This window comes from Periplaneta americana, chromosome 7 (assembly GCF_040183065.1).
Source record: "Periplaneta americana isolate PAMFEO1 chromosome 7, P.americana_PAMFEO1_priV1, whole genome shotgun sequence".
In the NCBI taxonomy this organism is placed as follows: Eukaryota; Metazoa; Arthropoda; class Insecta; order Blattodea; family Blattidae; genus Periplaneta; species Periplaneta americana.
In genome coordinates, this window is record NC_091123.1 from 87031899 (window position 1) to 87058061 (window position 26163).

The window sequence follows — 26163 nt, forward strand, 5'->3', positions numbered from 1 at the left end:
TAATCTTCTGATTTGTGGTTCCTAGAAAGTAACAGTGTTGAATGATTCTTAGTTTCCCGGCATATCATTGGAACTGGAAAAGGCATATGACGGGATCCTTTTAGCCAACCACTAAAAAGAATCACATGAAGCACAACAGATTTCAGGGGCCCAGTTCATGTTCTCATCTATTTTGCAATCAAAAAAACACTCGTAAGCTCTTTTAATTAGTGTAGTTAACTATCACAAAAGCAACAAAAATTGTTTATGCGATTTATAGAGTATTTCGAGGTATGTTTCACTTTAAGGTGCATACACACTCAGCGAACAAACAACAAACGAATGATGAAGCGAAACTTCGTTGTTCGTTTGCTGTTTGGAGCAACGTACAAATCATCAGCAAATGGTCAGAAAACATTCACGTTCGCTGATTATCAGCAATAAAGGCAGACGAAAATATAATTATAGCAAGTGCAGCCGTTGTTATTATAGGCAGTTTAACTAAAAAAACAATTAAAACCAAAAGGCGATGGTGGCAGATGCCACTCTATAAAAGTCGCAATCGATATAGAGGCACTGATTTGCTTCATGATTTACGTCAAATGGAATCGGGGCAGTTTCACAAGTACTGTTGCATTTCAGAAACAGACTTCGAAATATTACTGTGCAAAATAGGGCCAAAAATTTCCAAGGAAGACACAGGCTGGCAAGAAGCAATACCTATTCAGGAAAGGCCAGCATTAACACTTCGATATCTCGCTACAGGAGATTCATATATAAGTTTAATGTATTTATTCAAAGTGTCGAAACAGCTGACTACCAGGATTGTTCCAGAAGTATGTACAGCTATAATTGAGGAACTGGAAGATTTTATTAAGGTACGATTGCAAGACAGGGGAAAGTTTTAATACACGGATACCTCACTGACAATAAGTATCTTAAAATACTAAAAAGAGAGATTTGTCTGTGTTTGTCTAATTCGCATCATGCTTACGAAAAGATATTTTTCAGTGCCAATAATTTATTTTGTGTGCACAAGGTTGGAACTTTGTTTTTTCTGAGTGTGAATTTGTCCAAAAGGAACAACATATGTTTATACGTGAACCAAGTTGACTTGTACACTTCATCACTCCCCATTCCAAATCTTTTTGTGGACTTCTGTCTTTCCCTCCGGAATGATGTCACTAGGGACTCAATTTTCTTTTTGACTTCTGCTCCCTACAATAAACAACAAACATGTATCCATTGAAAATAAATAAACAAAAATAATTTTCAAATTCTGCACGTGTTTGACTTGCCTACCTTGCAGCTGAACATCTTTCCAATAGCTTCCCAAACATCATGTTTTCTTACTTTATTGTGGTAAGTAAGATGCTTGGGATTCCATAAAGTTTCCTGCTCCCTATATGCATTAATAAGATTTATAACAGCATCTTCCGTCCACTCCAGTTTCGACATCCTGTTGTGAAATTGAACTAAGCGCTGCATTCTGCTACGAACTACAAACTAGTGGCAAATCCCATTCACACCGAATACCAACTTCCTTTGATGTACCAACAAGCAACGGATTACTTCCGAAGGCAAACCAAACGATCGGTTTGCCTTTGCTACGATGTACATACGTTCCGATTTCAGTCAGCGAATGCATTTGTCATTTGTTCGTTGTTCGTTTGCTAAGTGTGTATGCACCTTTATAAGATACTTTAACCACATTTAATAAGGACAAAGAAAAAACAGGTTATGGAACCTGTTTCATGAATGTAAGTGCCACTCAACTGAGAATTAATATTAACTCTCACAGTCTTACCAGGAATAAAATTTATTTTTATGAATTCTGACTTCACAGGCAACAGTGATCTAAAGTTATAGGTCAATTCTTAAAGCAATAAAATGAAATATTTTGAAATACTTTCTTTCCATTAGCATGTTAAGGACTGTATATAGCAATAAAAATAAATCAATTTTTCTAAAATTACAAAAAAAATGGTGAGTGATAGAAAAATCCTGACTTCATTTTTGGAATCAGCAGATGAAATTACATACGAAACACAGAAATTATACGTTTAACAAAATCATTGTTGACCAGTGTTATTTTCCGTAATTTTTCTACATATTGTCATATAAGAAAAAGTAAAGTCAGATCCTAGAAACTATGTTTCAAATATATATACCTATCTTCATGAGAGACTGTGTCACTAACACTCTGATCACTCTCATCTGAAGTTCCTTTCCTCTTGTGGTGGTGAATGTCATCATCAGTTTCAACAGCTGGTACCGCACTGAGTTGTGGGTCGTTCAGAATGTCATGTGTTGATTTGCTGCGTCCAGAATACTTCCTGTTTGCTTCAGTGGTCTCTTCTTCGTCCTCCTCTGCTTCTTCGCCAAAGGATAATAACTTAAAATTTCTGAAAGTTTTGTTTGAAATGATAATTAAATGTTAAAACCAAACAAGTCACACAAAATAATCAAAAGATATTTCTATGAGATTGCCACTGGACTTGAGAAGTTGAGGCCCCAAGTGAGGTCTTCCCGCCCATGCATGACCTTAGATACAGTTGGGTATCTATACTGATTGAAATAGGGAACAAATGTAATCAGTTTGTAGTTAATAGTCATGTCAATCTTGTGACAGAAGTGAGGTATATTCTTGAACAATGACTTTTTTATTTATAGCATATTCATTGAGCAATCTTAAGTAAGAAAGTGTCAAGAACTAATTTTTGTAACTTATGTAGTATCAGCAAATGCTGAAATTGATTTGGATAAGTACATAATATAATTTGTCAGTTTGTACTACAGTGGAGCCTCAATTGTACGCAGTTTGATTCTAGGAGGAAGCACGTTAACTCAAGAGTTCGGCCACCTTACAGGGTCCGCATGAACAATGTTCACTATTTCAGGTTTTCACTGTATATCGTAATTTTACCAACAGAAAATCGAAGCAATCTTGTAAATTAGATTGTAAGAGTGTAACAAATAGTTGTATTTTAAAAGAAAGGAATTTATTGCAGTTGAATTTAAATATATTATAAATAAATGGACGATTATTAAAACAAGGAAACATTTTAAACTTTTGTGACTTTTTTTCAAGGAATAACTCTGCACTCTAGAGAATTAAAAAATACACATAAATAAAATGAAGTTAATTATTGCTTGTGCCACCGCATAAAAGATACTTTCTTTATATCTATCACAGTACATACTGATCCTTTTGAGAGAGGAAAGAAAGAGCATAATCTCGCTACTGCTAGTTAGTTAGTGGGGTTTAAAAAGGGCACGTCAGCTACTATGGCTATTTGCACCCTTATCTAAAATCCTTCACAAAACAGAAACACAATACAATAATCAGGATGCTTAAAAGAACTAAAAAGCGTTGTCACGGTTAAAACGAGGTACACAAATGCAGTTTCAACAAGGTGAAGCATAAAAATCATAAAAGTGAGCAGTTCTCAGCTAGTATTTAAAAAGAAATAATAATCCCTACTGCCTATAGTCTACAACATTTACAGTTGCATCTTTACTTCCTTGGTTTACATACTGAAATGCACGCTCAAAGCTTTTAACCCCGGAGCATGTGACAAAGTTTTTGAAGATGTACCTTGAGAGGTACATACCATATCACCCTCCTGTTGCAGCACTTGAGAGACAGCCTCGTCTTCATTTAATTCCTCAATTACAATCAGAAGACAGCCATTTACCAATTTTATTGATATCCATGTTTTGACAATGAGGGATTTCTTAAGCAAGTTTTGTAATGTCACTTATTTCAGCTGATGGTTGTTGATGATACACCTGGTCCATGTCTAGCAGCAAATTCCTCTATGAATTTTTAATAGGATCTTCCTTAACTGTGTCGTAAGATTCTGCCATCCAAGATATCACTTCTTTCATAGATACTTTTTTTTATTTTCTCAATTATGGACTCAATTTGATTGTTGTCCTTGATCAAAAATTTCAAAAGTGTCTTTCAGTAATTGCACTTAATGTTCTGCAAGACATCCTGATCCATAGGCTGTATTACTTGGGTGACATTAGTGGGCAGAAAAACGACACACATCTCCTGAACAAGATCTTGATCTTTGGAGCATTTTCTACTACTAATTAATAATGATTTTGATGGAATTCTTTCTTCTTTTGAGAAATTTTGTACAGCAGGCACAAACTGTTCATTGAACCATTCCTTAAACACCATTAAATCGAGAAAAATTCGTTCCGGCGCCGGGAATCGAACCCAGGATCTCTCTGCTCTGCGCGCTGAGGGCTCTTTCCAACTGAGCTATGCCGGGACATGATCCACGGTGCCGGTCGGACTCCTCTCATTGTACTGTTTTACGGCCTACTACCTGCATTTAAACCTATGTAAGTCAATATGCAGGAGCGCATATTTAAATTACTTTTATGGCCATATTCAACAAGTTTATGATAACTGTAAACATTTAATACATCAAATATTTATTATATGAAGTCTCGCCATCCTCATTGAATATTAACACGACTACTATGAAGTAGTCAATGTGTATTATCACCATTAAATGTTTACAGTTATCACAAACTGTTGTTGAATATGGCCATAAAAGTAATTTAAATATGTACTCCTGCATATTGACTTACATAGGTTTAAATGCAGGTAGTAGGCCGTAAAATAGTACAATGAGAGGAGTTCGACCAGCACCATAGAACATGTCCCGGCATAGCTCAGTTGGAAAGAACCCTCAGCGCGCAGAGCTGAGAGGTCCCGGGTTCGATTCCCGTGCCGGAACGAATTTTTCTCGATTTAATGGTGATAATTAGACATCGGATTTTTAGGCACTAAAAATTGCAGTTTTAGGCGCCTAAAATAAGCTCAAAATTTGTAAAATTAAGCTCTATTTTAATGAAAATAGGCATTTTAGGCACATCAAGGTATCATACTTATTTCTTTCACTGAAATTTTTAGTTATACACTAAAATACGCACAAAAAAGTATGTTTAAACGTTAAAAAAGAATACTATATTATATTTATAAACAGAGCTGCACAAATTTAATATATTGAAACTAATGAAATAATGATTATTGATATCAAGATTACTCATTTTAAGTTATTGAAATTCAGTTCCATGCTCAGACTTTATTATAATTATCTGCACAGTACATCACCAGAATTTTTTCTAAATTCTCCACAGTTAACCTTTGCCTTTTGTCACTGAGAATCATTTTGAAAGCAGAAAAACTTCTTTCAACCGAAACTGATGTGAGAGGCGCAAATTTTGAATTAGGTACAATAGAAACATCAATACTTACTGGAACATTTACACTTTCCCCCAATATCACTCTTGATACTTTTTCCAACAATGAAAATCCTACATTCTTATTTAATACGTTGTCACACTTATTTTTAACTTCTTTCCCAGTTTCGCCCAAAGCAGAATGTATGTTCACTTGAGCTTCCTTTACTATTGCTATTTGGCTACAAAGAGATTGTTTTTCACGTTCTAATTGTTCAATGCTTGCAGGTATGAAAGAAAAGTTTGATGTTATGTAGGCAATATCGTTTTTCACTCGTGAGTCATTCAGACAATCTTTCACTGCTTTCACACACGCTGCACTATCAGTTTCAGGTAATTTATCAATAACTATGACCACTTCTTTAAAATACTTAGAATAATAAACCACTGACTGAATCCAGGTTCCCCATCGTGTAACAACTGGCTGAGGTGGGAGTGGGATATCTGGAAAGTTCTCTCTGAATATTGAAATCCTGGATGGGGCTTTACAAAAACATTTTTTTGTGTTAGAAATAAACGAATTGACAAGAGGAAATTCATTCCGGATTGTTTCAGAAACCCTGAGAAGGCCATGTGCTAGGCAGGTTACATGCGTGAGGTTAGGATAAAATGTTTTAAGAAGTGGAGCTGCAGCAACCATGTATGAGGCAGCATCAGTACAAAACAACAGAACTTTACAATCGTCTATATTACCTGAGTATAAAGACTGTAGGCCTTTATTTACAAAATAAGCAATGGCTTGGCTATTCACTTTCGAAAGTTCCTTAACACATACGAGGTGTGGAATCGAAGGTCCATCAGGACTAAGTTTTCCTACTACCATATTTGCTATATACCTATTCATAGGATCTGAAGTTTCATCCACAGAGACCCATATGTAAGAATCACCTATATCCTCCCGAATGGAAGCTAAAGTTTTATTGTATATTCTGTCTAAGTAATTTTTTCTTAGGGTCGACTCAGATGGGATATTTTGTTTGCAGTATTTTTGTAAAAACTGTCTTAAAACCGGATTTTCAATTGCATTCCAGGGAACGTTAGCAGCAACAAACGCTCTGGTTAAATCAGCATAGAAATTGCTGCTGAGATTGGATGAAGTAGGCTGTGTTAGTAAAGTTTGTTGCAGTTGATTTTTCTGCTGAGCTTTAGCCTTATGAGCCGCTCCTTGCACATGCTGCTTTAGGTGGCACTTCTTTTCTTGCGAAATCTAAAAATGTAAAGTAAACTGAATTAAAATAAAATCCTAATTGTTGTATTGCCGTATTTCTATCACAAAGTTAGTGGGTTCGAACAATCAAAATTTTAATGACCTGCAAATACTTTAACTATCGGAATTTAAAAGGTTAAAGTGTAGTGGTCTTAAAAAGAATTATACCTCAGGATAGCTCAGTCAATGTATAAATATTATAGGCCTACTCATTAAAATTAATAGAATTTATATATTTCAACTATTGTTACACACCTGTTTGCTACAAATCTTGCAGAATATTATTTTTCCATCATAAGTGAATTCTGAATATTCTGTTAGCCATTGCCGGATCAATGTAGATTTTGCACTTATATTTTTCAGCATTATTGCGTTAAACTTCACAGGAAAACGTCCTACCGCTCAAAACTTCTCGACACAAATAAGGTGAGGGAAAGAGCAACTGTTAACGAGCATTCAAATGAACCGTTGTTATTGAGATTCAATTGGACAAAAATACAAAGTTCCACTTATTGTTGCATTTCCTGGTAGTGTTAACACTAGGAGGGCCATTCTTTTAAATATTTTGTAACGGTTTACCCTACTAATTCGCAGTTTTACGACTTTTCATAAATATTTCAAAAATACTCTTTCTCCAAAAATTGTGATTTTATGACACTCTGAAGGGCAGTACAGCTAATCAGTTTCAGACCGAAAACAGTCATTTTTATAGTATAGTATATCTCTGAATCGGTAGCAGCACATGTTGTGATTGTTGCCTGCTTCAAAACTAAGGTTGGTTCTTTGTTGGCATTTATGCCTCCAAACATGTTAAATTCGGTGAAATCTATTGCGAGTGTCGTGAGATTCAAAACATTTTGTTTCCTTTATCAAGGGTTTCATGGCCGGTGTGAAGCAAACTTTCCACTTTTTAAATGCCTTAAATTTCGCAGTGAATGCATGTATAAATTATAAAAAGTAAGAGTAAAATGCGAAACTTTACAGTGAGTTAGGCATTTTTAGGCGAATATTAACAAATTAGGCTCTAATAACCGTTTTAGGGCATTTTAGGGCACTATAAAACTCTTTGAATACCTTTAAATTTCCATGAAACACAAATATTAATCATTATTTTTACTTTTCTCCTAAAGAAACAAAATAGGCATTTACCCTAGAATCCGATGTGTGGTGATAATACACATTGACTACTTCATAGTAGTAGTGTTAATATTGTGTTAATATTCAATGAGGATGGCGAGACCTCATATAATGAATATTTGATGTATTCTTTAAACAAGTTGAAATTCACCCAGGTATTTTTTACTCCTGTAAAACACAGAGTGATTTCTAAGAACTCGTGTTTTTTTTTATTTGCCAATAACCACAACTGGTAATTTGTTTGTGCCACAAGCATTGGAACATGCTAGTAAAGTCACACATCCTTTGTTAACTTTATGTCCAGGTGCACTTCTCTCAGATTTAGAAGCCAAAGTCTTAGAAGGAAGCATTCTGTAATTCAACCCCGTCTCATCACAATTATAAATCTGACGCTGCTGTAACCTGGGTAAAGTAATGGTTTTCTGGAATTCTTATTTGTACTTTTCCGCTGAAACAGCATAAGAGCACAATTTTTCCACGCATATTGTTAATTGCCGCACTTCATGTCTCTTCTTCCACAAACTGAGCCACCCATTACTAGCTGTAAAGTTAAGGTTACCTTCACGCTTAGTATTAAGCTCAGGAGCTTTTTCTTGAAGAATCAGTTCTGATAAAGTGGTACCTTTTTCCCTCTCTATAGTGAATCATTCGAACAAAACTCTGTCCACATCATGAAATGTCGGTCTCTTTACTGTTTCTCTATTTTCAAGAACTGAACTGGAAGTAGTACCAAATCACTGTTGCCAGTAATACTACTCTTCCATTTCGCTAATATACTCTCTGGTTTGGACAGTTCTATAGCTGAACTTGCCATATTTTCAACTTTCTTCAGTCTCTCTAATACAGCAAACTTAGTTTTCATCAAGTACGAATTTATTTTTCTTTTAAGAATGGTTGCACTCAACACGAAACACTGGACCACTACCAAGAGAGAACTGTACACGAATACCTCACCTTAGTTCACTCACTCCCCATCCCCTACTGCCTTATAAGGAGAGGGCAAACAAAACATTTTCCCTGCCCACAATTGAGGTTCCAGTGTACAAGGGTGGATTGGAAAGTAATGCACAATAATTTTTTTCTGCATTGGTATTGCAGCTGGGATGTTGACATTTCACCAAGATATAGTTTGAAGTTTTCACTACAGACACAATTTGTTTTGATGTGCAGCTCTAGCGAGAGAAGCATGAACTATGCAACAAAGATGGCGTGCATGTTACTGTTGTCAACTTGTGAAGAGCAGCGAAGTGTTGTGCGATTTTTGTGGGCCAAAGGACATAACCCGAGTGAAATTCACAGGGACATGTGTGGTGTACAGGGAAGACTGTATGGACTGTAGCAACATCTCCAGGTGGTGTTCATTCTTCGCAGACAGCCGTGAAAACTTTTGTGATTCGCCACGTTCCGGGCAGCCAGTAACAGCTGCAACCCACCAGAATGTCACAGACATTGAGGTGGCAATTTTGAACTGGTGGATCCAACTGCGAACCTTATCTCAGCAGTTCAACATTTCATATGGTGCGGTGTACAATATCGTGCATGACACATGGAAATTTCATAAAGTTAGTGCCCACTGGGTGCCTAAGAACCTGACAGACAACCATAAGGGCCAGCGAATGATGACATGCTTGGACCACTTATGGTGTTACACTGCAGAAGGGCGTAACTTTTTGAAAGGAACTGTTACTGGTGATGAGTTCTGAGTGTAACACTACACGCCTGAAACAAGGCAGGTCTCTATCGAGTAGAAACATGCTGCTTCCCCAATAAAGAAAAAATTCAAAGTGACACAATCTGCCAAGAAAGTGCTTGTGACAGTATGGGATATGCATGGTGTTTTGTTGGTGGACTTTGTTAAACACGGAACCACTGTGAATGCTGCAGCCTACATTCAAATGTTGGTAAGTTGCGTTGTGCCCTTCGTAACAAAAGCTGTAACATTAATGCTGACGATGTCAAACTTCTTCACGACAACACTCGCCCCCATGTTGCGGCTTCTGTTCATGAGAAAATCAACACATTTGGTTGGGAGGTGTTCCAGTATCCACCATATAGTCCAGACCTTGCACCATTGGACTTTCATCTGTTTGGTCCCATGAAAAAATTCCTGGCCAACCATTGCTTTGTGACCGTTGCAGAAGTACAATCAATTGTCTGCAACTTCAACCAAATGGACTTCTATGAAGGGTACCATATTGGGAGAAATATATTGAGAAACTTGGCGCCTATGTAGAAAGAAAAGTAGCTAAAAGATGTGAGTTCATTTGTGTATTTTTTTATTTTTGTTTACATAATAAACTTTTTTTTTTTAATTATTGTGCGTTACTTTCTGATCCACCCTCGTATATAAACATTTAAAATATAATTACTTTCATAAATAACACTTCTGAAAATGAATGAATTTTGAGTTGTAATGGTGTTCAGTACAGAAATACAGAATGTCTAATATTACACAATTTATAATAGAAATCTCAACTTCAATTCTTTTCCATACCACAATACAGTATATCTAAAGAATGTAAACAAATATTCGTAGTGCACTAAGTGGCTGAGAAGTTTCGGGAAACAGAAACATAACAGACTGGCTTGAAAAAATTCTACCTATCACTTGAGATCTTTTATATAAAATAACTACAATACAAAAAAAAATTATCAGATGTTGAAATTGCTTTGATTACTAAATAGCATTATAGTCAATATGTTCTATGTCAACATTTCAAATATAATTCCAGTTTAATCTTAATTCCTAAAACTGAATTAATTTTGAATTGCGAGTCTTCAAAGCCAAAAACATAAATAAACAGAAATTTAAATGGCAGCTTACTTAACTCCAGTTCTCTTCTCTTTCTTGGTTTTGCCTACTTTGTTTTCAGCTATTTCAGGTTGTACTCTTGGCACTATATCAGGAAAAGGATTGTACAAAATTTCAGCCTTAATTATCTTCTGTGGATAAAGTGGTTTTTCATCCTGAAAAATATAATTACAAGAGTTAATGACACCTTCAATGAGTGTTGCATGAAATGTATGGAATTTCGAATGTAAAAGGGATCACTGATCCATGGCAAATTCTGTGAAGTTTGTGGTGGACAAAGTAATACACGTGCAAGTGCATTCGATTGGAAATTTGTTAGAATGCTATCCTGATTTGCATTTAATATCGTTGCGTCCTCGCAAAAAATTAAAATTTTTTATCGGCTAAAAAGATGGTATATTGTGGTAAAGAGAAGATAATGCTGGAGATGGCATTTATAACAGATTAAACAAGTAAAATAAACAGAGTTAGTACAAAAATTTAAAACTCTGTCAATTTTTTCTGCTCTTGTGTGCAACTATAATGTTAATACCACTAGTTTATACTAAATATCTCAAACTAAGAGATTCTTCTTTTAACTTCCAACTGCATTAATATCTGAAGCTATCATAAAGTTGACATTTGTATGCAAGAATACATCAATCTGCATACTGATATCATTTAGTTTAAATAAATAGAATAAATACAGTTAGTAAAAAAAAATTGGCTCCTATAATTTGATAAATATCATTTGCTCTTATACAAATACATGAAACTATCGAAGTCCTACATACACATGTAGACTTATAGGAAAATATTTAATAGTATATAAGAAATAGCTATCACTCTATTACATTGCTTGATGATGATGTTTCGTTATCCCCAGAGGGTAAGGCTATATAGCTATGGCTTTGAACAGAAAATGTGAACAATGTCTATCAGGGTTCGAATCTGGTTATTAATGTATCATCTCTATAAAGCAGTCTCAGACTGAATATTTGTTAGATTTTAATTTTAATTTGCTACGAATATGTTGTGGATAAGTTTACTGGCTATAACCTTGAAAGAATTAACTTCAATAGTCAAAACTTGTCTCAGCATTAAAAAAGGGAATAAACAAACAAATAAAATAAATGCGTAAAAACTGGAATTTCAATTTTGACCTCCACCATATTAGCTAGACGTATCACCACTAAACTAGAAGCAGATTCCAATGAGATACTTAAACACACCTGCTGAAATAAAGGCAATAACTTTAATCTCGTCATCTTGTGAAGCTAGCTTTCAACAAAACAGAATTATAAATACTTTCAGCTCTTAAGAGAGGATTCAATTACTTTTTTTACTAACTGTACAAGGAATGTCCAACTTTCAATTTTATACCGTATGATATGATATGATATGGTTTATTCTCACACTAATCTTTCTGATCCTGCTGGCCCTTCACATTTTTGTATTCGGGCCACCAGTCCCATTCTTACATTATTTACAACTTTTACACTACCAGACGTTTAAGACCGATGCATTTTCATTATTACGTTGTTCATCCACTATGTCCTCCATGTTCATTCATACACTTGTCACTATATTTCTACATTTATTATCTAACTCTTCTTACCTTCTAATCCTATCTTCTACTATTTCCTATTCATAACAAAACATAACAATTTCCTTTATTACTCCGTATTCCTACAGTCCCTACTTATTTACAATTTCACTACAATCATGTTACTGTACTATATAACACATAATAATCTTAGTTAATCTCTCTTATTTACTTTACAACTGTCTATATTACCTCTTTGTTCCTATTTATATCTATCTAGGCTTCGATAGTATGTACTACTCTTTGTCCACTATTTAAATAAAATCATGATCTGCTCCTAATTCTTAACCACTATTCATCCATATTTCACTGCACACTTCTTAACTAATCTTTCATTCCACTAACACACCATTTTCTTAGATTATAAGGTGGTTTATCCTTGCTACAGCCCGCTCGATTTTCACTATCTGCTCTATTTATCTTTACTGTACTTCCTCTTCTTACCCCTAACTCTCCTTTATATAGTATATAAATAATGACTATCAACATTGTACAAAATTTATTGTGTAATGAAACATAATCTATAATTGGCAAGTTCTTATATGTATTAAGATTTGACTAAGCATCTAAGGCTTTTAACATCTCACTAAAGCTTAACTTAAATTTTAAAATTATGCTTACACAGTCTTAATTTCTAACGCTTCTCAGAGTTAAGATACAAACAATAACCTTAACAACAAGTGCAACTTTCAATTTCAGCATGTTGAAAATTGTCTCACCAGTGACCTTGCCACTTAAATTTTAAAATTATGCTAACACAGTCTTAGTTTCTACTGTTTCTGAGAATTATAACACAAACAGTAATATTCTAACCTTATCAACAAGTGCATCTTCCAATTTCAGCATGTTGAAAATTGTCTCACCAGTAACTTTGCCAAATATTGTGTGCTTGTTCTGTAACTCTGGAGCAGCAGCCAAAGTAAAGAAAAACTGTGATGAATTGTCATCTCGTCCTCCATTTGCCATGGCCAGGAGACCCCTACGATTGAACCGCAAGCGGGAATGAAACTCATCCTAAAACAATCAACCACAAATATTACCTGCGTGAATGGGAGTTATAATTTAAGATAACATAACAATTGAAAGATTCTGTGCAACAACTCCCCCCCCCCCTTCCCCTTCATCACTTAAGGTGCAAATGCTCGTATCCCAAAAAATCTTACAGGAGAATGAAAAAACTATTTTTTATCGCTATTTACTACGTAAATAAGTTGTATTTTTTATCGGAACACATTTTTAACATTTTTAATATATATGTATATCTATTTCAAAATATAAGTAAATACAGTAAAACCTCGTTAATTCGGATTCCAATAAACCGGATTTCGCTTAATCTGGACAGGCCAAAAAAAAAAAAAGGATGAGTTGGGAAAAATTAAAGAACCTTTTTTTAAGACTTACTTTTATACATTATAACTATGGAATTACAATATTACACTTACAGTAATAAAAATTGTACTGCAGTGTATGTATTGCTTTACATTTTACTGTACTGTAGAGTGTATTTAGGCCTATGCCTTTTAAATACTTCATAATAAACGTATTTTATTCTATAAACGCAGTTTTAATGCACTTTCTACTGTTCTTTTAGGTTATTTTGAGTTAATCCGAACTTTCGTTAAACTGGTCAACTTATCCTCCCCATTAGTCCAGATTAACGAGGTATTACCACAGTCTAATATATACAGTCACAAAGCTCAATACTTACTAAATATGCAAACATAGATAGTTGCTAACCACCAGGATCACTACTATTGCCTCATCACAGACTCATTCCCTAGCAGACGATAAAATGTATTGTACTTTCGATATCGTGTTCTTTTGAAAAAATTAACACCTTCCTTTCACTATTGAAATATGAAATACATAAGGTTTATATATTATTTTCATAAAATATATGTAGTATATTCTATAAACTCACCTTCCTGGATCTTTCGGAAGAAGGATAACTCTAACCTATTTTTCTTACAATTTATAGTGCTACAAACGTCTCCTTGTCCCATATTATTATTCAAATTATTGTATTTTAGCCATTTACAGTTATTACAACCGGTAACGAACATTTCACAGTTTACATAGCTTTTCACAAAAATGCGAAATACGACACATTCAATTCCTTTACGATCTAGACCAGGCCGTAATGTTCGGGTTTTCTATTTCAGTGTATGGAGCTCAGTGAAATATTATATTATAACTTTATTGCGTATCATTGCTAAGCTTTAACTGTGTTATTTTAATGTGAAGAGAATTTTACATGTTAACATAATCTGTTCGCGTCAACATTTTAAGTTTAGAATTGAAGATATTTTGAGGTTTAATAAAAAAGAATTTATATTGTGATTTCAATTTAGCACATCTACCTTCCTTAATTTTAGACAAAACATTTACCATACCACTCCTATGAAATTAGTGTACGTACAATTGTGTTACTTCGTCTCTTAAGTAGTAGATAAATAGGCTATAATAATTCAGTACTCAATTGTAGTATTAAAATACAGACAAATTGAATGTCTGGGGTATCATACATGACATTATGCTTAATTATAATGTGTAATTGCGAATTTAGGAATATAAGTTAAATATAGTAAACATACCTATAATTTTCATAAGAATGGTAAGGCATTGGAGATCACTAAATTTAGACAGAAAGGGACAAATGGTACAGTAAACATAACCTATAATTTCAACATATCTAAATATCCGTGCGGTGCAATTGAAAATTATTGAATCGTGCATAAATAAATGTACAAGAATTTCGCAATATTTAATCGAAATAAAGGCAGGTATTACACATACGAAAAACGTAATTTTCACACCATAAATAATATTACACCTTAACTTGCAAGTGAATTATGTCTGAAGTGTCTCATAATCAATGTTTTAAATTTATTAATGGAATTACACTACATTTTAGAGAAACATATGTTACTGCTTATGCATTCCAACTAATTTATATGGTTGAAGCGCCGCCCTTCGTGATCGGGTTAAGCGAGTTACATGGTCTCCCTTATGGCCTGTATTAGATCACGATGGCTGTGGCACAGTCTATTGTTCCTAGTACTCACAGCGCTCCAAGCGGCTAGCAACTATCGCGAGAATTGCAAAAAATCATCCCAAGCTTCGTGACTGTATATACTAGACTGTGGTATTACTGTACATTTTTGTATTTGTGGTTTACAATGATTTGCATGTCTTGTTTTATTAATATATTATATTTTTTTCAACACTTTCAAAATACGAAGACCATGATCATAGGAAGAAAATAAACTTGCGAATTTTAAATGAGACAGTTGAGCAGTGGATAGCTTCAAATACTTGGGGTGTACTATAAGCAGTAACACCAGCTGCTGCCAGGAAGTCAAAAAGAGGATAGCAATGGCAAAGGAAGCTTTTAATAGAAAAAGGAGCATTTTCTGCGGACCTCTGGAGAAAGAACTAAGAAGAGACTAATGAAGTGCTTTGTGTGGGGCAGAAACATGGACATTATGACGAAGTGAAGAGAAACTAGAAGCATTTGAAATGTGAATATGGAGAAGGATGGAGCATGTGAAATGGACAGACAGAATAAGAAACGAAGCTGTTGGAAAGAGTGGGTCAAGAAAGAATTATGCTGAAACTGATCAGGAAGAGAAAAATGAATTGGCTGGGTCAATGGTTGAGAAGAAACTGCTTTCTGAAAAATGCACTGGAAAGAATAGTGAAAGGGAGAAGAGTTCAGGGCAGAAGAAGATACCAGATGATAGACAATATTAAGATATATGGATCATATGCAGAGACTAAGAGGAAGGTAGAAAATAGGAGACTGGAGAATGCTGGGTTTGCAGTGAAAGACCTGCCCTTGGGCAGAACATTATGAATGAATGAATGAATGAATGAATGAATGAATGAATGAATGAATGAATGTCTTTCCATAACTTCTTAAAAGTATGCAGTCTATCGTCTTCAGAAATCTCTTGACAGACCCTCAAGAAGGACTTTTTACATGCATTTGAAGTACTTGCAGGTCCATGTGCCGTTCACTTCGTGATACAGTATTTTTAATATTTTTGGTTTTCTATTTTATTCGAATTTCTACATATTTCTCTCCTTTCATGCGCAATTTCTTATTTCCACGTTTTCCTTCTCCCTACTTTCTTTCTCTGTCCTTCCTTCTTCCGTATTTCCATAATATACATTGTCTACAGATGTATGCTTTTTGAATCAGTGTGCTTATGTTCCTCACTGTTTCCAGAAAATCATTAATAGGTTGTTGCATTATTCTCTCTTCCTTTTGTTGTCCTGAGCCAGAGTCATAGGCTGTAAGAATGTACTCACCATCATTATCTTTCTCATTTTGTGTTGGTATTTTATTTCCTGTTTTCCTCTTTTTTCTCCTTTTTGCCAGTGTCAGACAAAATTGTACTTTCTGGTCGTAAGCAGAATCATTATCTTTTCTTCTTCTTCTTCTTCTTCTTCTTCTTCTTCTTCTTCTTTCCTCTACAATGTTTTTATCTTCAAAATTTATTGGATGTAAGTAACACAATTTGTCTTATATTTCGGTAATGTGTATTACATGGATTTCCAAATGCAAAAAATTACACTTGAGCCACACTCGAAAAGCAATTACGTGGGTTAAGGGTTTGTGCTATTAATTGTGGGCTTATGTGGTATTGAAATTATTTCTCCATGATTAGTATTAACATGACATTTACAAGACTTTGCAGGTAGATGTGCAATTCAACAGTACCAAAAACTCGATTTTGAACATTCTGAGTCTCACGAGTATTTCACCTTAAGCAATGACATATTAAAATCAGAGGATGCTAGTTTTAGACTTAAGGATCACTGGGAAAGACGATCATATCTGTCCTTGAAACACTCCATGATCAGATGAAATGTGTGAGGGCATGCAATTTATTGTGTTACAGGATCTTTAATGCTCAGTAAACAAAAAAACTTCAGTGGCATCCCTCTGCAGCAGTACACAGTCCTCAGCAAACTGAAAAAAAAAAATGGTTTATTCCACGACGTTCACAACTGCCGAGATTATATCAGCATTGTTGGTGTGCCGGAATTTTGTCCCGCAGGAGTTATTTTATATGCCAGTAAATCTACCGACATGAGCCTGTCGCATTTAAGCACACTTAAATGCCATCGACCTGGGCCGGGATCGAATCTGCAACCTCGAGCACAGAATGCCAGTGCTATACCGACTACACTACCCAGGACGACTCAGCAACCTGAATAACAGAACTGTAATCAAAATCTTGGTTTCTGATGACTACCTTCTCCGTATCTCTGTTGCTTGGTGCCATTCTATCTCCCATGAGATTGTAGTGGACAAAATGATTGTGAGACAGGTTTTCTCCAAATATCAGTACTTAATTTCCCATTAAATACCAATTCATTATTGCACTATCGTCTTCTCATCATCTCTAAAAAGCCTATGTAGTGGAAACACATCTTAAATAAAAGAGTGCAAATGCTATACTGTACATATGTTTTTGTTTTATTCTGGCATCAAAATAATTACTGGAACCTAAGCTGTCCCATTCATTGGCAATCACAATGCTCAAAAGAAAGTATATAGTCACTTTCACCAACTCACTGAAGCAGCTGAACATTCTCTTTTATTGGTTTTGTAATCGTCTGTGAGCAAATGAGGAATGCAGAAAGCACAAACTTACTGACAAACCATAATCCAAGAAAAAAATATTTTTCTGACTGTCGTCTATAATTTTTTCTGAAAAGTTCTGACCCCCTCCTTCCTCCTTCCACCTCCGCCTCCCTCCCCCCCCCCCCCAGGTAGATGTTATTTTGGTGAGTACACAAAATATGAAGTTAAAGCTGTTACATCATTTACTTCAAAACTGGTGAGCAATGGAATTTTTATCATAATAATTATACAATAATATATAGAGAAGCATGATTAATGATTGTTGATTACCTGTATGTTACTCTCTGAAGATTACCTAAGTTATAAAAAATGGAATTTTGCAAGTTTGGTTACGCAAATTTCAGACTTTTTTCGTGTATATAAATCCCAATCCTATTCATCAATAAAACTCCATTCTATAACATATACGATAACAATATACTGGAATAAATCCATGTTTAATTTAAAATTAGACATTTGAAGTAAAGTTTCTACAGGGAAAAAAACTTTCACACAAAAAATTAATTAACGGTCAAGAAGAAATGCTATATGTCATACCTTGAATGGTTGTTCATAAATACTCTCTCCTCCTGTGCCAGTGCCAGTTGGGTCTCCGCCTTGGATTATGAATCCCTTCACAACTCTGTGAAATATTGTACCATTGTAATAACCCTCCATGCATAGTTGCACAAAATTGCGACATGCTTTGGGTGTTTCCTTTGACCACAATTCCAAGTCAATGTCACCAACTGTTGTTTTCAGCAAAACCTGTAACATTGTATCATAGATATGTTAACTTTATAAACTTGAACTTAGGAGCTTCAGCTCTATGTTGTACTTTTACTTACTTACTTATGGCTTTTAAGGAACCTGGGGGTTCATTGCCGCCCTTACATAAGTCCGCCATCTGTCCCTATCCTCAGCAAGATTAATCCAGTCTCTACCATCATATCTCACCTCCCTCAAATCCATTTTTATATTATCCTCCCATTTACGTCTCGGCCTCCCTAAAGGTCTTATTCCCTCCGCCCTCCCAATTAACACTATATGCATTTCTGGATTCGCCCATATGTGCTACATGACCTGCCCATCTCAAACATCTGGATTTAATGTTCCTAATTATGTCAGGTGAAGAATAGAATGTGTGCACTTCTGCATTGTGTAATTTCCTCCATTCTCCTGTAACTTCATTCCTCTTAGCCCCAAATATTTTCCTAAGAACCTTATTCTCAAACACCCTTAATCTCTGTTCCTCTCTCAAAGTGAGAGTCCAAGTTTCACAACCATACAGAGCAACCGGTAATATAACTGTTTTATAAATTCTAATTTTGAGATTTTTTGACAGCAGACTAGATGACAAAAGCTTCTCAACCGAATAATAACAGGCATTTCCCACATTTATTCTTTGTTTAATTTCCTCCCGAATGTCATTTATATTTGTTACTGCTGCTCCAAGGTATTTCAATTTTTCCACCTCTTCGAAGAATAAATTTCCAATTTTTATATTTCCATTTCATACAATATTCTGGTCACGAGACATAATCATATACTTTGTCTTTTCGGGATTTACTTCCAAACCTAAGACACATCCGATAATAGTTTCTTGCAGCACTGCATGTGATAGGGAGATTTGCAGAACACTTTTCTTGTTGCTATATTAAACCATTCACTTCAGGAAATTTATCTGTTATGGTCTCAGCCATTTGATGTAGTCTATGTGCCAAACAAGTGAAGTGAACAATATTGGGGCAAAACACAGACAGGGCACCAGCAGCTTTTAGCATATAGAATGCAGCATCTGAGTAGAGCACCAGTATCTTTTCTCTGTTAATCCATAACTCGTTGAGTTTGTTGTTGACGAATCTAGAAACTGTAGCATGATTTGTATGTTCCAGTGGTTTGCAGTAAATTAAATACGGTTTGGACGGAGTCTCTGGATCCAATTTACTTGCAACGATATTTGCGATAAAATGACCCAGGGATCGGTTGTCTCGCCAACGGCAACCCATATGCAGGAATCACCAAGTTCAACTTTAATCGTTTCAATTGTGTCAGTATAGCAGGAAATCAAATAATTTTTCCAGAGTGTTCATTCATCCGGAATATTGAAATTGCAGTATTTGCATAGGAATGCTTGAAACTTTGACACTCCAAGTTCAAATCATGGTATGTTCGCAACAACTATTGCCCTGCACAAATCATTATTAAATTCACTGGTAGAAGACTAAGAAGGTTCCAGCACCACTTGTGTAAGAAGAACTTGTTTTTTGACGGAGCACGTTTTTTATTTGTGACATGAAGTTCAGTTTTTAAATGTTGTTCATTTGTGACTTCATGGAGCACCCATTGCATTTGTCACACACTTTGCACAGCACGATTTTACTATCACAAGTAAAGGCATCGTCAATTGAAATTCAATCTTTTAACTTGGATGCTAACTTGGATGCGAATGGCGCCATAGCAGTAGACTAGTAGCTGTATCACCTGATGTCAGAATAAGCTTCTCAAGAAAACTGAAAGAGCAACTGATTGGGGGTGTTTGTGCCAAACGGTCATACCCACAGGCTCAGATCACATTATATAACAGATTGCTCAGCCTTATAGTCTTTGATGGCAACAACTTTTATCAATTTCACTATGCTGTCATCTAGTTACTGCATAAGAAGTCACGTTATAACTCTCATTTGAAATGCATGGAGCAACTGTACTTCCATTTAGCAGTCATTCTCAGTCGACGGTGGCGATCCTGGTGGTTGTTCTCTTCCACATGTTACCATTTTTAACATGAGGATGGCCAATTTGTTATATACATGATCAGGGCCACAGGGTAATTTTCACTCTGTCCTTCACCACGTAGCAGTACAATGACCCACCCTTTGCATTGGTATTTGTTCCTACTTCACCGTTACTTCTTAAGGGATACACAAACTGTTAACATGGCAAACAGAATACGTTATTATTTTCAATTATTAAATTATTTTTATGCATAGAGACGAAGTGTCAAACTTTATAAACAATTATCAAATGTATAACTTTTCAATTAAGTCGTGGGAAAATTGGTGAAAAAAAAAGTGAGAATTCTTTCAAAATATGTAATAAAGCCAACTCTGGATATAGTGAACATTCAGCTATAGTGAACCTAAATCGTTGGTCCCGACCCACATATTGTTGGTGACTGGTAAATCCGGCCCTGTAACGAATTTCACCCACTCCACTTCTAACAGTCCGCACGCTGTCAACAAACACGTGACAAATAAAGGTAGGGGGTAGAGAAGGAACTGCCCTGCTACCGCTACTATTGATAAAGAAAACATTTTACTCACCCGTGAATCATAATGGTGTTGCTTCAATTATATTAGCCTCAGAAACCGTTTTAGCTTGTATTTGATAACAGCCATTCCATTAACTGAACACATTAACCTGTTCAAATATTTTATTTACTATTACATATTACTTGGTTATTTTCTGTTACAAAAAAGGGCGCTGTTTAAAAACACAGCTCTATACGAACGGTTGGATACACTTAGTTAAATCACATGAGAAATGCCGAAATTCAAACATTAACCGAAATGACATATTGCAAGAACGGACGAATTCACATTGCATATTTCTGACAACAAGATCAGAAGGGAAAAAGTTTGAAAGATTTCTAAGACCCTTGGTAAATTACATACATTAGTTCGCCGAAATTAACTATTTCATCAAACATTTGTGACGGATGGTAATTAAAACATTATTGGAAACTTGGACTGCAGTGTCCTAAATGTAATATAATATCAAATAGCAAATACACATTAAAGTGATCTGAGGGTATTTTGAAAATGACTATAACTACAGCTAAATAGTAAATACTAGTTCGCTATGATGTAGTTTAATTAGTAACGGGAAAACGTTATGCCAATCCAGTCGCAATCCTTTCAACAGCTGTAAATGAATTAACATACTTCTATAATAAATTGCGTGTTAATCACACTCATCAGTAATTTCAAAATTGTTTCGATAAGCTAACTGCAAATTAAGAGAAAGTGCCAGCCAGCACTTTTCTGTAAAATTAGAATAAAATAATACTTTTAAGAAGTCGCGTTGTGAAAATAGCTAGCAATAAATGTTCACAAGAAAGAAGTGTACGATTCACAGTTACGACAGCGTGTGCTTCCCAGCTAGGCAGTCCGTGGTTCCATTCCTGACGTGGGGTGAAATGTATCTCTATGCCACAGGACTCGGTAGGTCTTGCACTTGTCCTGTAACGTCTCCACGATGGTCCTATATTGTGAGAGATACTACTGTCGGTCCTGAGATATGTCATCCCCTTCATCTCGTTGGCTTGTTGAGTCGGTTAAGGCGGAAATAAAACAAGACAAAGAAAGAAGTTGTGTACGAAGACCTGCCGAAGGATAGCGAGACTCCCTCAAATCATTAAGAAATGGACAAAGGGCTAAAGTAACGAAGAAATTCATTACGCGTCATCATCAGTAATTATCAAATCAGGCTTGACATTGGAATCAGATAAACTAGGCAGAGGGAGTCGGATGAGTAAGTTCAAGACGACATTTATTATAACTAAAAACTTGAAACAAATTATAAAGAAGAACACACTAACTACACTAAATTGTTATAACAAAAACTAAACTAAAGAGCTAGTAATATATTACAGAACGCGAAAGCGAAAGATCACCAGACCAAATGTTTTCAATACGTACAACACACAGGCAGGCAGGGAGGCAAGATTGAGGAACTGACCACCTGACAACCATAAACTGACTGACAGACTCTCGCTACTGAAGAGTGTGGTGGGTGGGGAGCAAGTTTCACCCCTAACTTCTCCAAATTCTAGGGTCGGATTTACCAGTCACTAACAGTACATTTAGCACATTAATATTTTCGTTTATAGTGAACCCTCACTTTGGTTATAGTGAACCTTGCATCCAGACAAATTCTTATTTGAAGTCAGATCTTCTTGTATAAAATTGAAAGAATGTGTTGAGAACAACATTCTAAGTTTCTTACTCCTTTAGTCAAAGGACAAAGGTCGGATTAGGGATTCCTAGACAATGAGCTGTACTGTAAATCCAGGTAATGCATAACGACCTTGCCTCACTTCACCATTATTTCTAATCCTCCATCGGCAAAGGGTTGCCTTTTCTTTTCAGAAACATTTTCATTATGACTGATAGCAACGAAACAACAGAAAATGAAAATGCCTTCTATTATTAAAAGGAATCTGACATTGTGTCCAGAGCATAAATGAAGGTAAGATTTCGATGGCTTTCAAACTCCATCAGCCCTCTCCGAGTTTCCATTAAGTGACCCTGGAAATTCCATAACAGCGTTTGTCATTTCTACCTGATCTTGTGTTCCAACAGTGAATGTACTGTATAGAAATGTCGAAGCGTAAAGTGTTTTCTTTAGAAGATAAGGTGAATATTATAAGTGACACTGAACGTGGTCTTTCGCAAGCGGACTTGGGTCAACAGCATAGTTTAAGTAAATCAACTGTGAGTAACAGTATACAGTGTAATCCATTCCACAAAAATGAAATATTTTATTTTCTTGTTCACAATTTCATTCATTTCTGTCATTTAAAGTTAGAGAAGAGACACTTCGAATATAGTGAACGAAATATGCAAGTCCGCAGAGGTTCACTATATCCGGAGTTGACTTATATGCCTAAATATTTATTATGCACCAAAATAAGTAAAAATATGTAACTTAAAACCTTGGAATAATGATCCCTTTGATGTGCTTCACCGACATTTTAGCTTTTCTTATAGCTACATAGGCCTATACAGGAACAGAATATGTAGGCCTAATCACATAAAATCTGGGCTCTAGTCATGACTAAAGCTGTCAGACAGAGTAAAAATGAAAATACAATTCCTTAGGCCTATCTTCTCCCTCGGAATTATTGTATGCCACTCCTATGTGAAGAGTTATCTGCATCCTTGACCCACCAAAGTGGAATGACTGGACCTCCTATGCATATTTACAGAAGAAATGTTTACCAAAGTCGGTGTTTTTTTCTGTCTAAGTTTATCAGGTTCTCTTTTCTTCTTCAGCCTCTTCAATCTTTGATGTTCAGTTTCTTTCTTTTTTTGGAGTCATTTTCTAGACAAAGTATAAAATGACAAAAAATCCAAAACTGACAAGTATGTCATTAATATTAGGCTACATAGGCCTACTGACAAATTGCTAAGTCGTATTTCAGTAAATAAAATGCCAAATTACACTATAAGATGATTGTCAACCTCCTAGTAAAGATGTCAGCCTCCTGATATAAAAAAAACCAGGAGATTGACTATCAGCGTATTCCGAATCTCACCGGTCCGGTGGCATCAATGACGTCATGTTGCAGCGAAATAAGGAACAAAACTGCTGGAAGGATCGATGGCTGTCATGGCGACTGTACAAGTTGTTGTCTGTGCTACGCTAGCAAAATTTTGCGAAATTTTGGTACTCCCATCTCGTTCAAAGAAAAGATAGCATAAACAATTTATTTCTTGAGCTGGTAGTAATAACGGGTCCGTTGACATGTTCGCTCATAAGCCATTAACATATTGTTTTTACGTTGTGCTCATTACAAACAATACAGCAGAACTAAAGCAGAACACACCGCCATGACACAACAGTGCACGATGTTATTCGTCTGCTAATTCCCGCCCTATACAAGAACCAATCAGATTCACTGATGGCGGCTGATGGAGACTGCCACCACCTCTGCAAGTTGATGGCACCGGTGCGACACCGGTGAAGCATCAATGACGTCATCGGTGGAATTCGGAACACCATGATGCCATCGGATTGCTCACCGGTGAGATTCGGAATACGCTCATTATGACCCAAGAGGCTGACTTCCAGAAGGTTGACATTTTGCACCATTTTATTTTATTGTTAGGCCAGGAATGTAATTTTTAAGTTATGTAAGTGGTTTAAAAATATCAGTCTACTACACAATAAATTCAGGTACATTTCAGAATTTTACATATTATATCGTACTAGTATATATTGACACATTGTAAGTGAGATATTATACTGTTTTTTTTTCTATTTGTAAGCTCCAAAAATAATGTTAGAACATGAATCTCACTTCCGTGTTTGATGTTTCTCTCCAATTGCACATCTGCTTCAGCATTAAGAACCTAAGAAGAAAAAAGTATACCTATCTAGGCAGCAAAAATATCACTAGCTATATATATATATATATATATTTTTTTTTTTTTTTTTTTTTTTTCAGGAGGCTGACATTTAAAAACTCTGGACAAACTTTAGAAATACACAAGAAACATGTAAATGGTGCAAAATATTTTATACATATCTTACATTAAGGTAGATGCACCATTGCCTGACCATGCTCCTATAGCAGACTCCTAGATATTTAAGTGTGAATATCAAGATAGCATAAATTATTATAGTGTTGGTAATTGTCCAGTCTTGTGTCCAAACTCAATAGAGAAGTCTGTGGATACTTAGACTGACAACACTTGAAAAATCAGTATAACCAATATTAATTTTGTTTGCACATGGCATCATCAGCATCTATTTTGTTAGTAGCTTTTGCAGAATCATAACAGGTAAGCATGGTTTTGTTAAGTTTTTAGTCTGTAATATTTGACTTTAATTTGATTTATGGATATAGTTATTTGCTTTAATGCATAATGGAACATATAAAAGAAGTAATTATGCTATGAAGTTCATACTGTGTTATTTAAGGCTAGGTCAACTATTGGTACAGACTCATGCCTTGTTCATCAGTACCTGAACACCTGGTCAGCTACTGGTACAGTTAACTTTTGTTTTAAAATACGTTCAAGATATTTCTTTTTAGCTGTTATATTATAATACAAAATCTGGAGCCTGAAAGTCATGAGGAACCAGTAGCTGACCGCATGTGGTCAGCTATTGGAACAAGTTCATTCAAGTCGATCCTATAGCTGACTACTAGTTTATAAAATACTGATGTTTACCATTTTTGCAAAAAATTATGCCTGCCTTGCATTTATGCAGTTTTCTTAAAGCAAATTCTTGTTCTGTTGATACAGAAAATGGCTGACTCAAAACCTGGTATACTTCGGTATTCTGAGGAAAGCATGGCTGCTGCTCTTAATGCAGTGAGAAAAGGTCAAAGCATTACAAGTGCAGCTAAAGAATTTGGCGTACCTAAAACAACTTTGTTGTATAAAGCAAGTGGTAAATATCCGGAAGGTAGGAAAATGGGCCCTGAGACTCTTTTCACTAAAGAAGAAGAAAGTTTCTTATCCAAGTGGGTTCTTGATATGGCATCAGCTGGTTTTCCTCTAACCAAAGAAACGTTTCTTTTGAATGTTGAGAAACTGGCAGCTGAACTGAATAAGACATTTAAAAATGGGAAACCTGGTCGAAAATGGTTTGATAGTTTCATGCGCAGAAATCGCAATATTAGACTAAGAACAGCTCAAAATTTGACATGTGCTCGAGCTTAAGTTTCTCAACAAAAATTAAGTTCTCGGTTTGAAGAAGTCAGCACATTCTTGAAAGAAGAAGACAAACTACATATTTTAGAAGACGCG

At 35.5% G+C, this 26163-nt stretch overlaps 1 protein-coding gene across 2 annotated transcripts in view; it reads right to left on the reverse strand.

Moving 5' to 3' along the window:
• LOC138703261 (spliceosome-associated protein CWC27 homolog) overlaps positions 1-26163 on the reverse strand; it is a 127631-nt gene that overhangs the window by 39063 nt on the left and 62405 nt on the right. For both annotated transcript variants that reach the window (XM_069830997.1, XM_069830998.1), the window contains exons 2-5: positions 18179-18388; positions 12799-12999; positions 10413-10555; positions 2151-2384 (exon numbers count right to left, since the gene is read on the reverse strand). In XM_069830997.1, coding sequence (XP_069687098.1) covers positions 2151-2384; positions 10413-10555; positions 12799-12999; positions 18179-18388 — 788 coding nt within the window. The remainder of the gene's footprint in view (positions 1-2150; positions 2385-10412; positions 10556-12798; positions 13000-18178; positions 18389-26163) is intronic.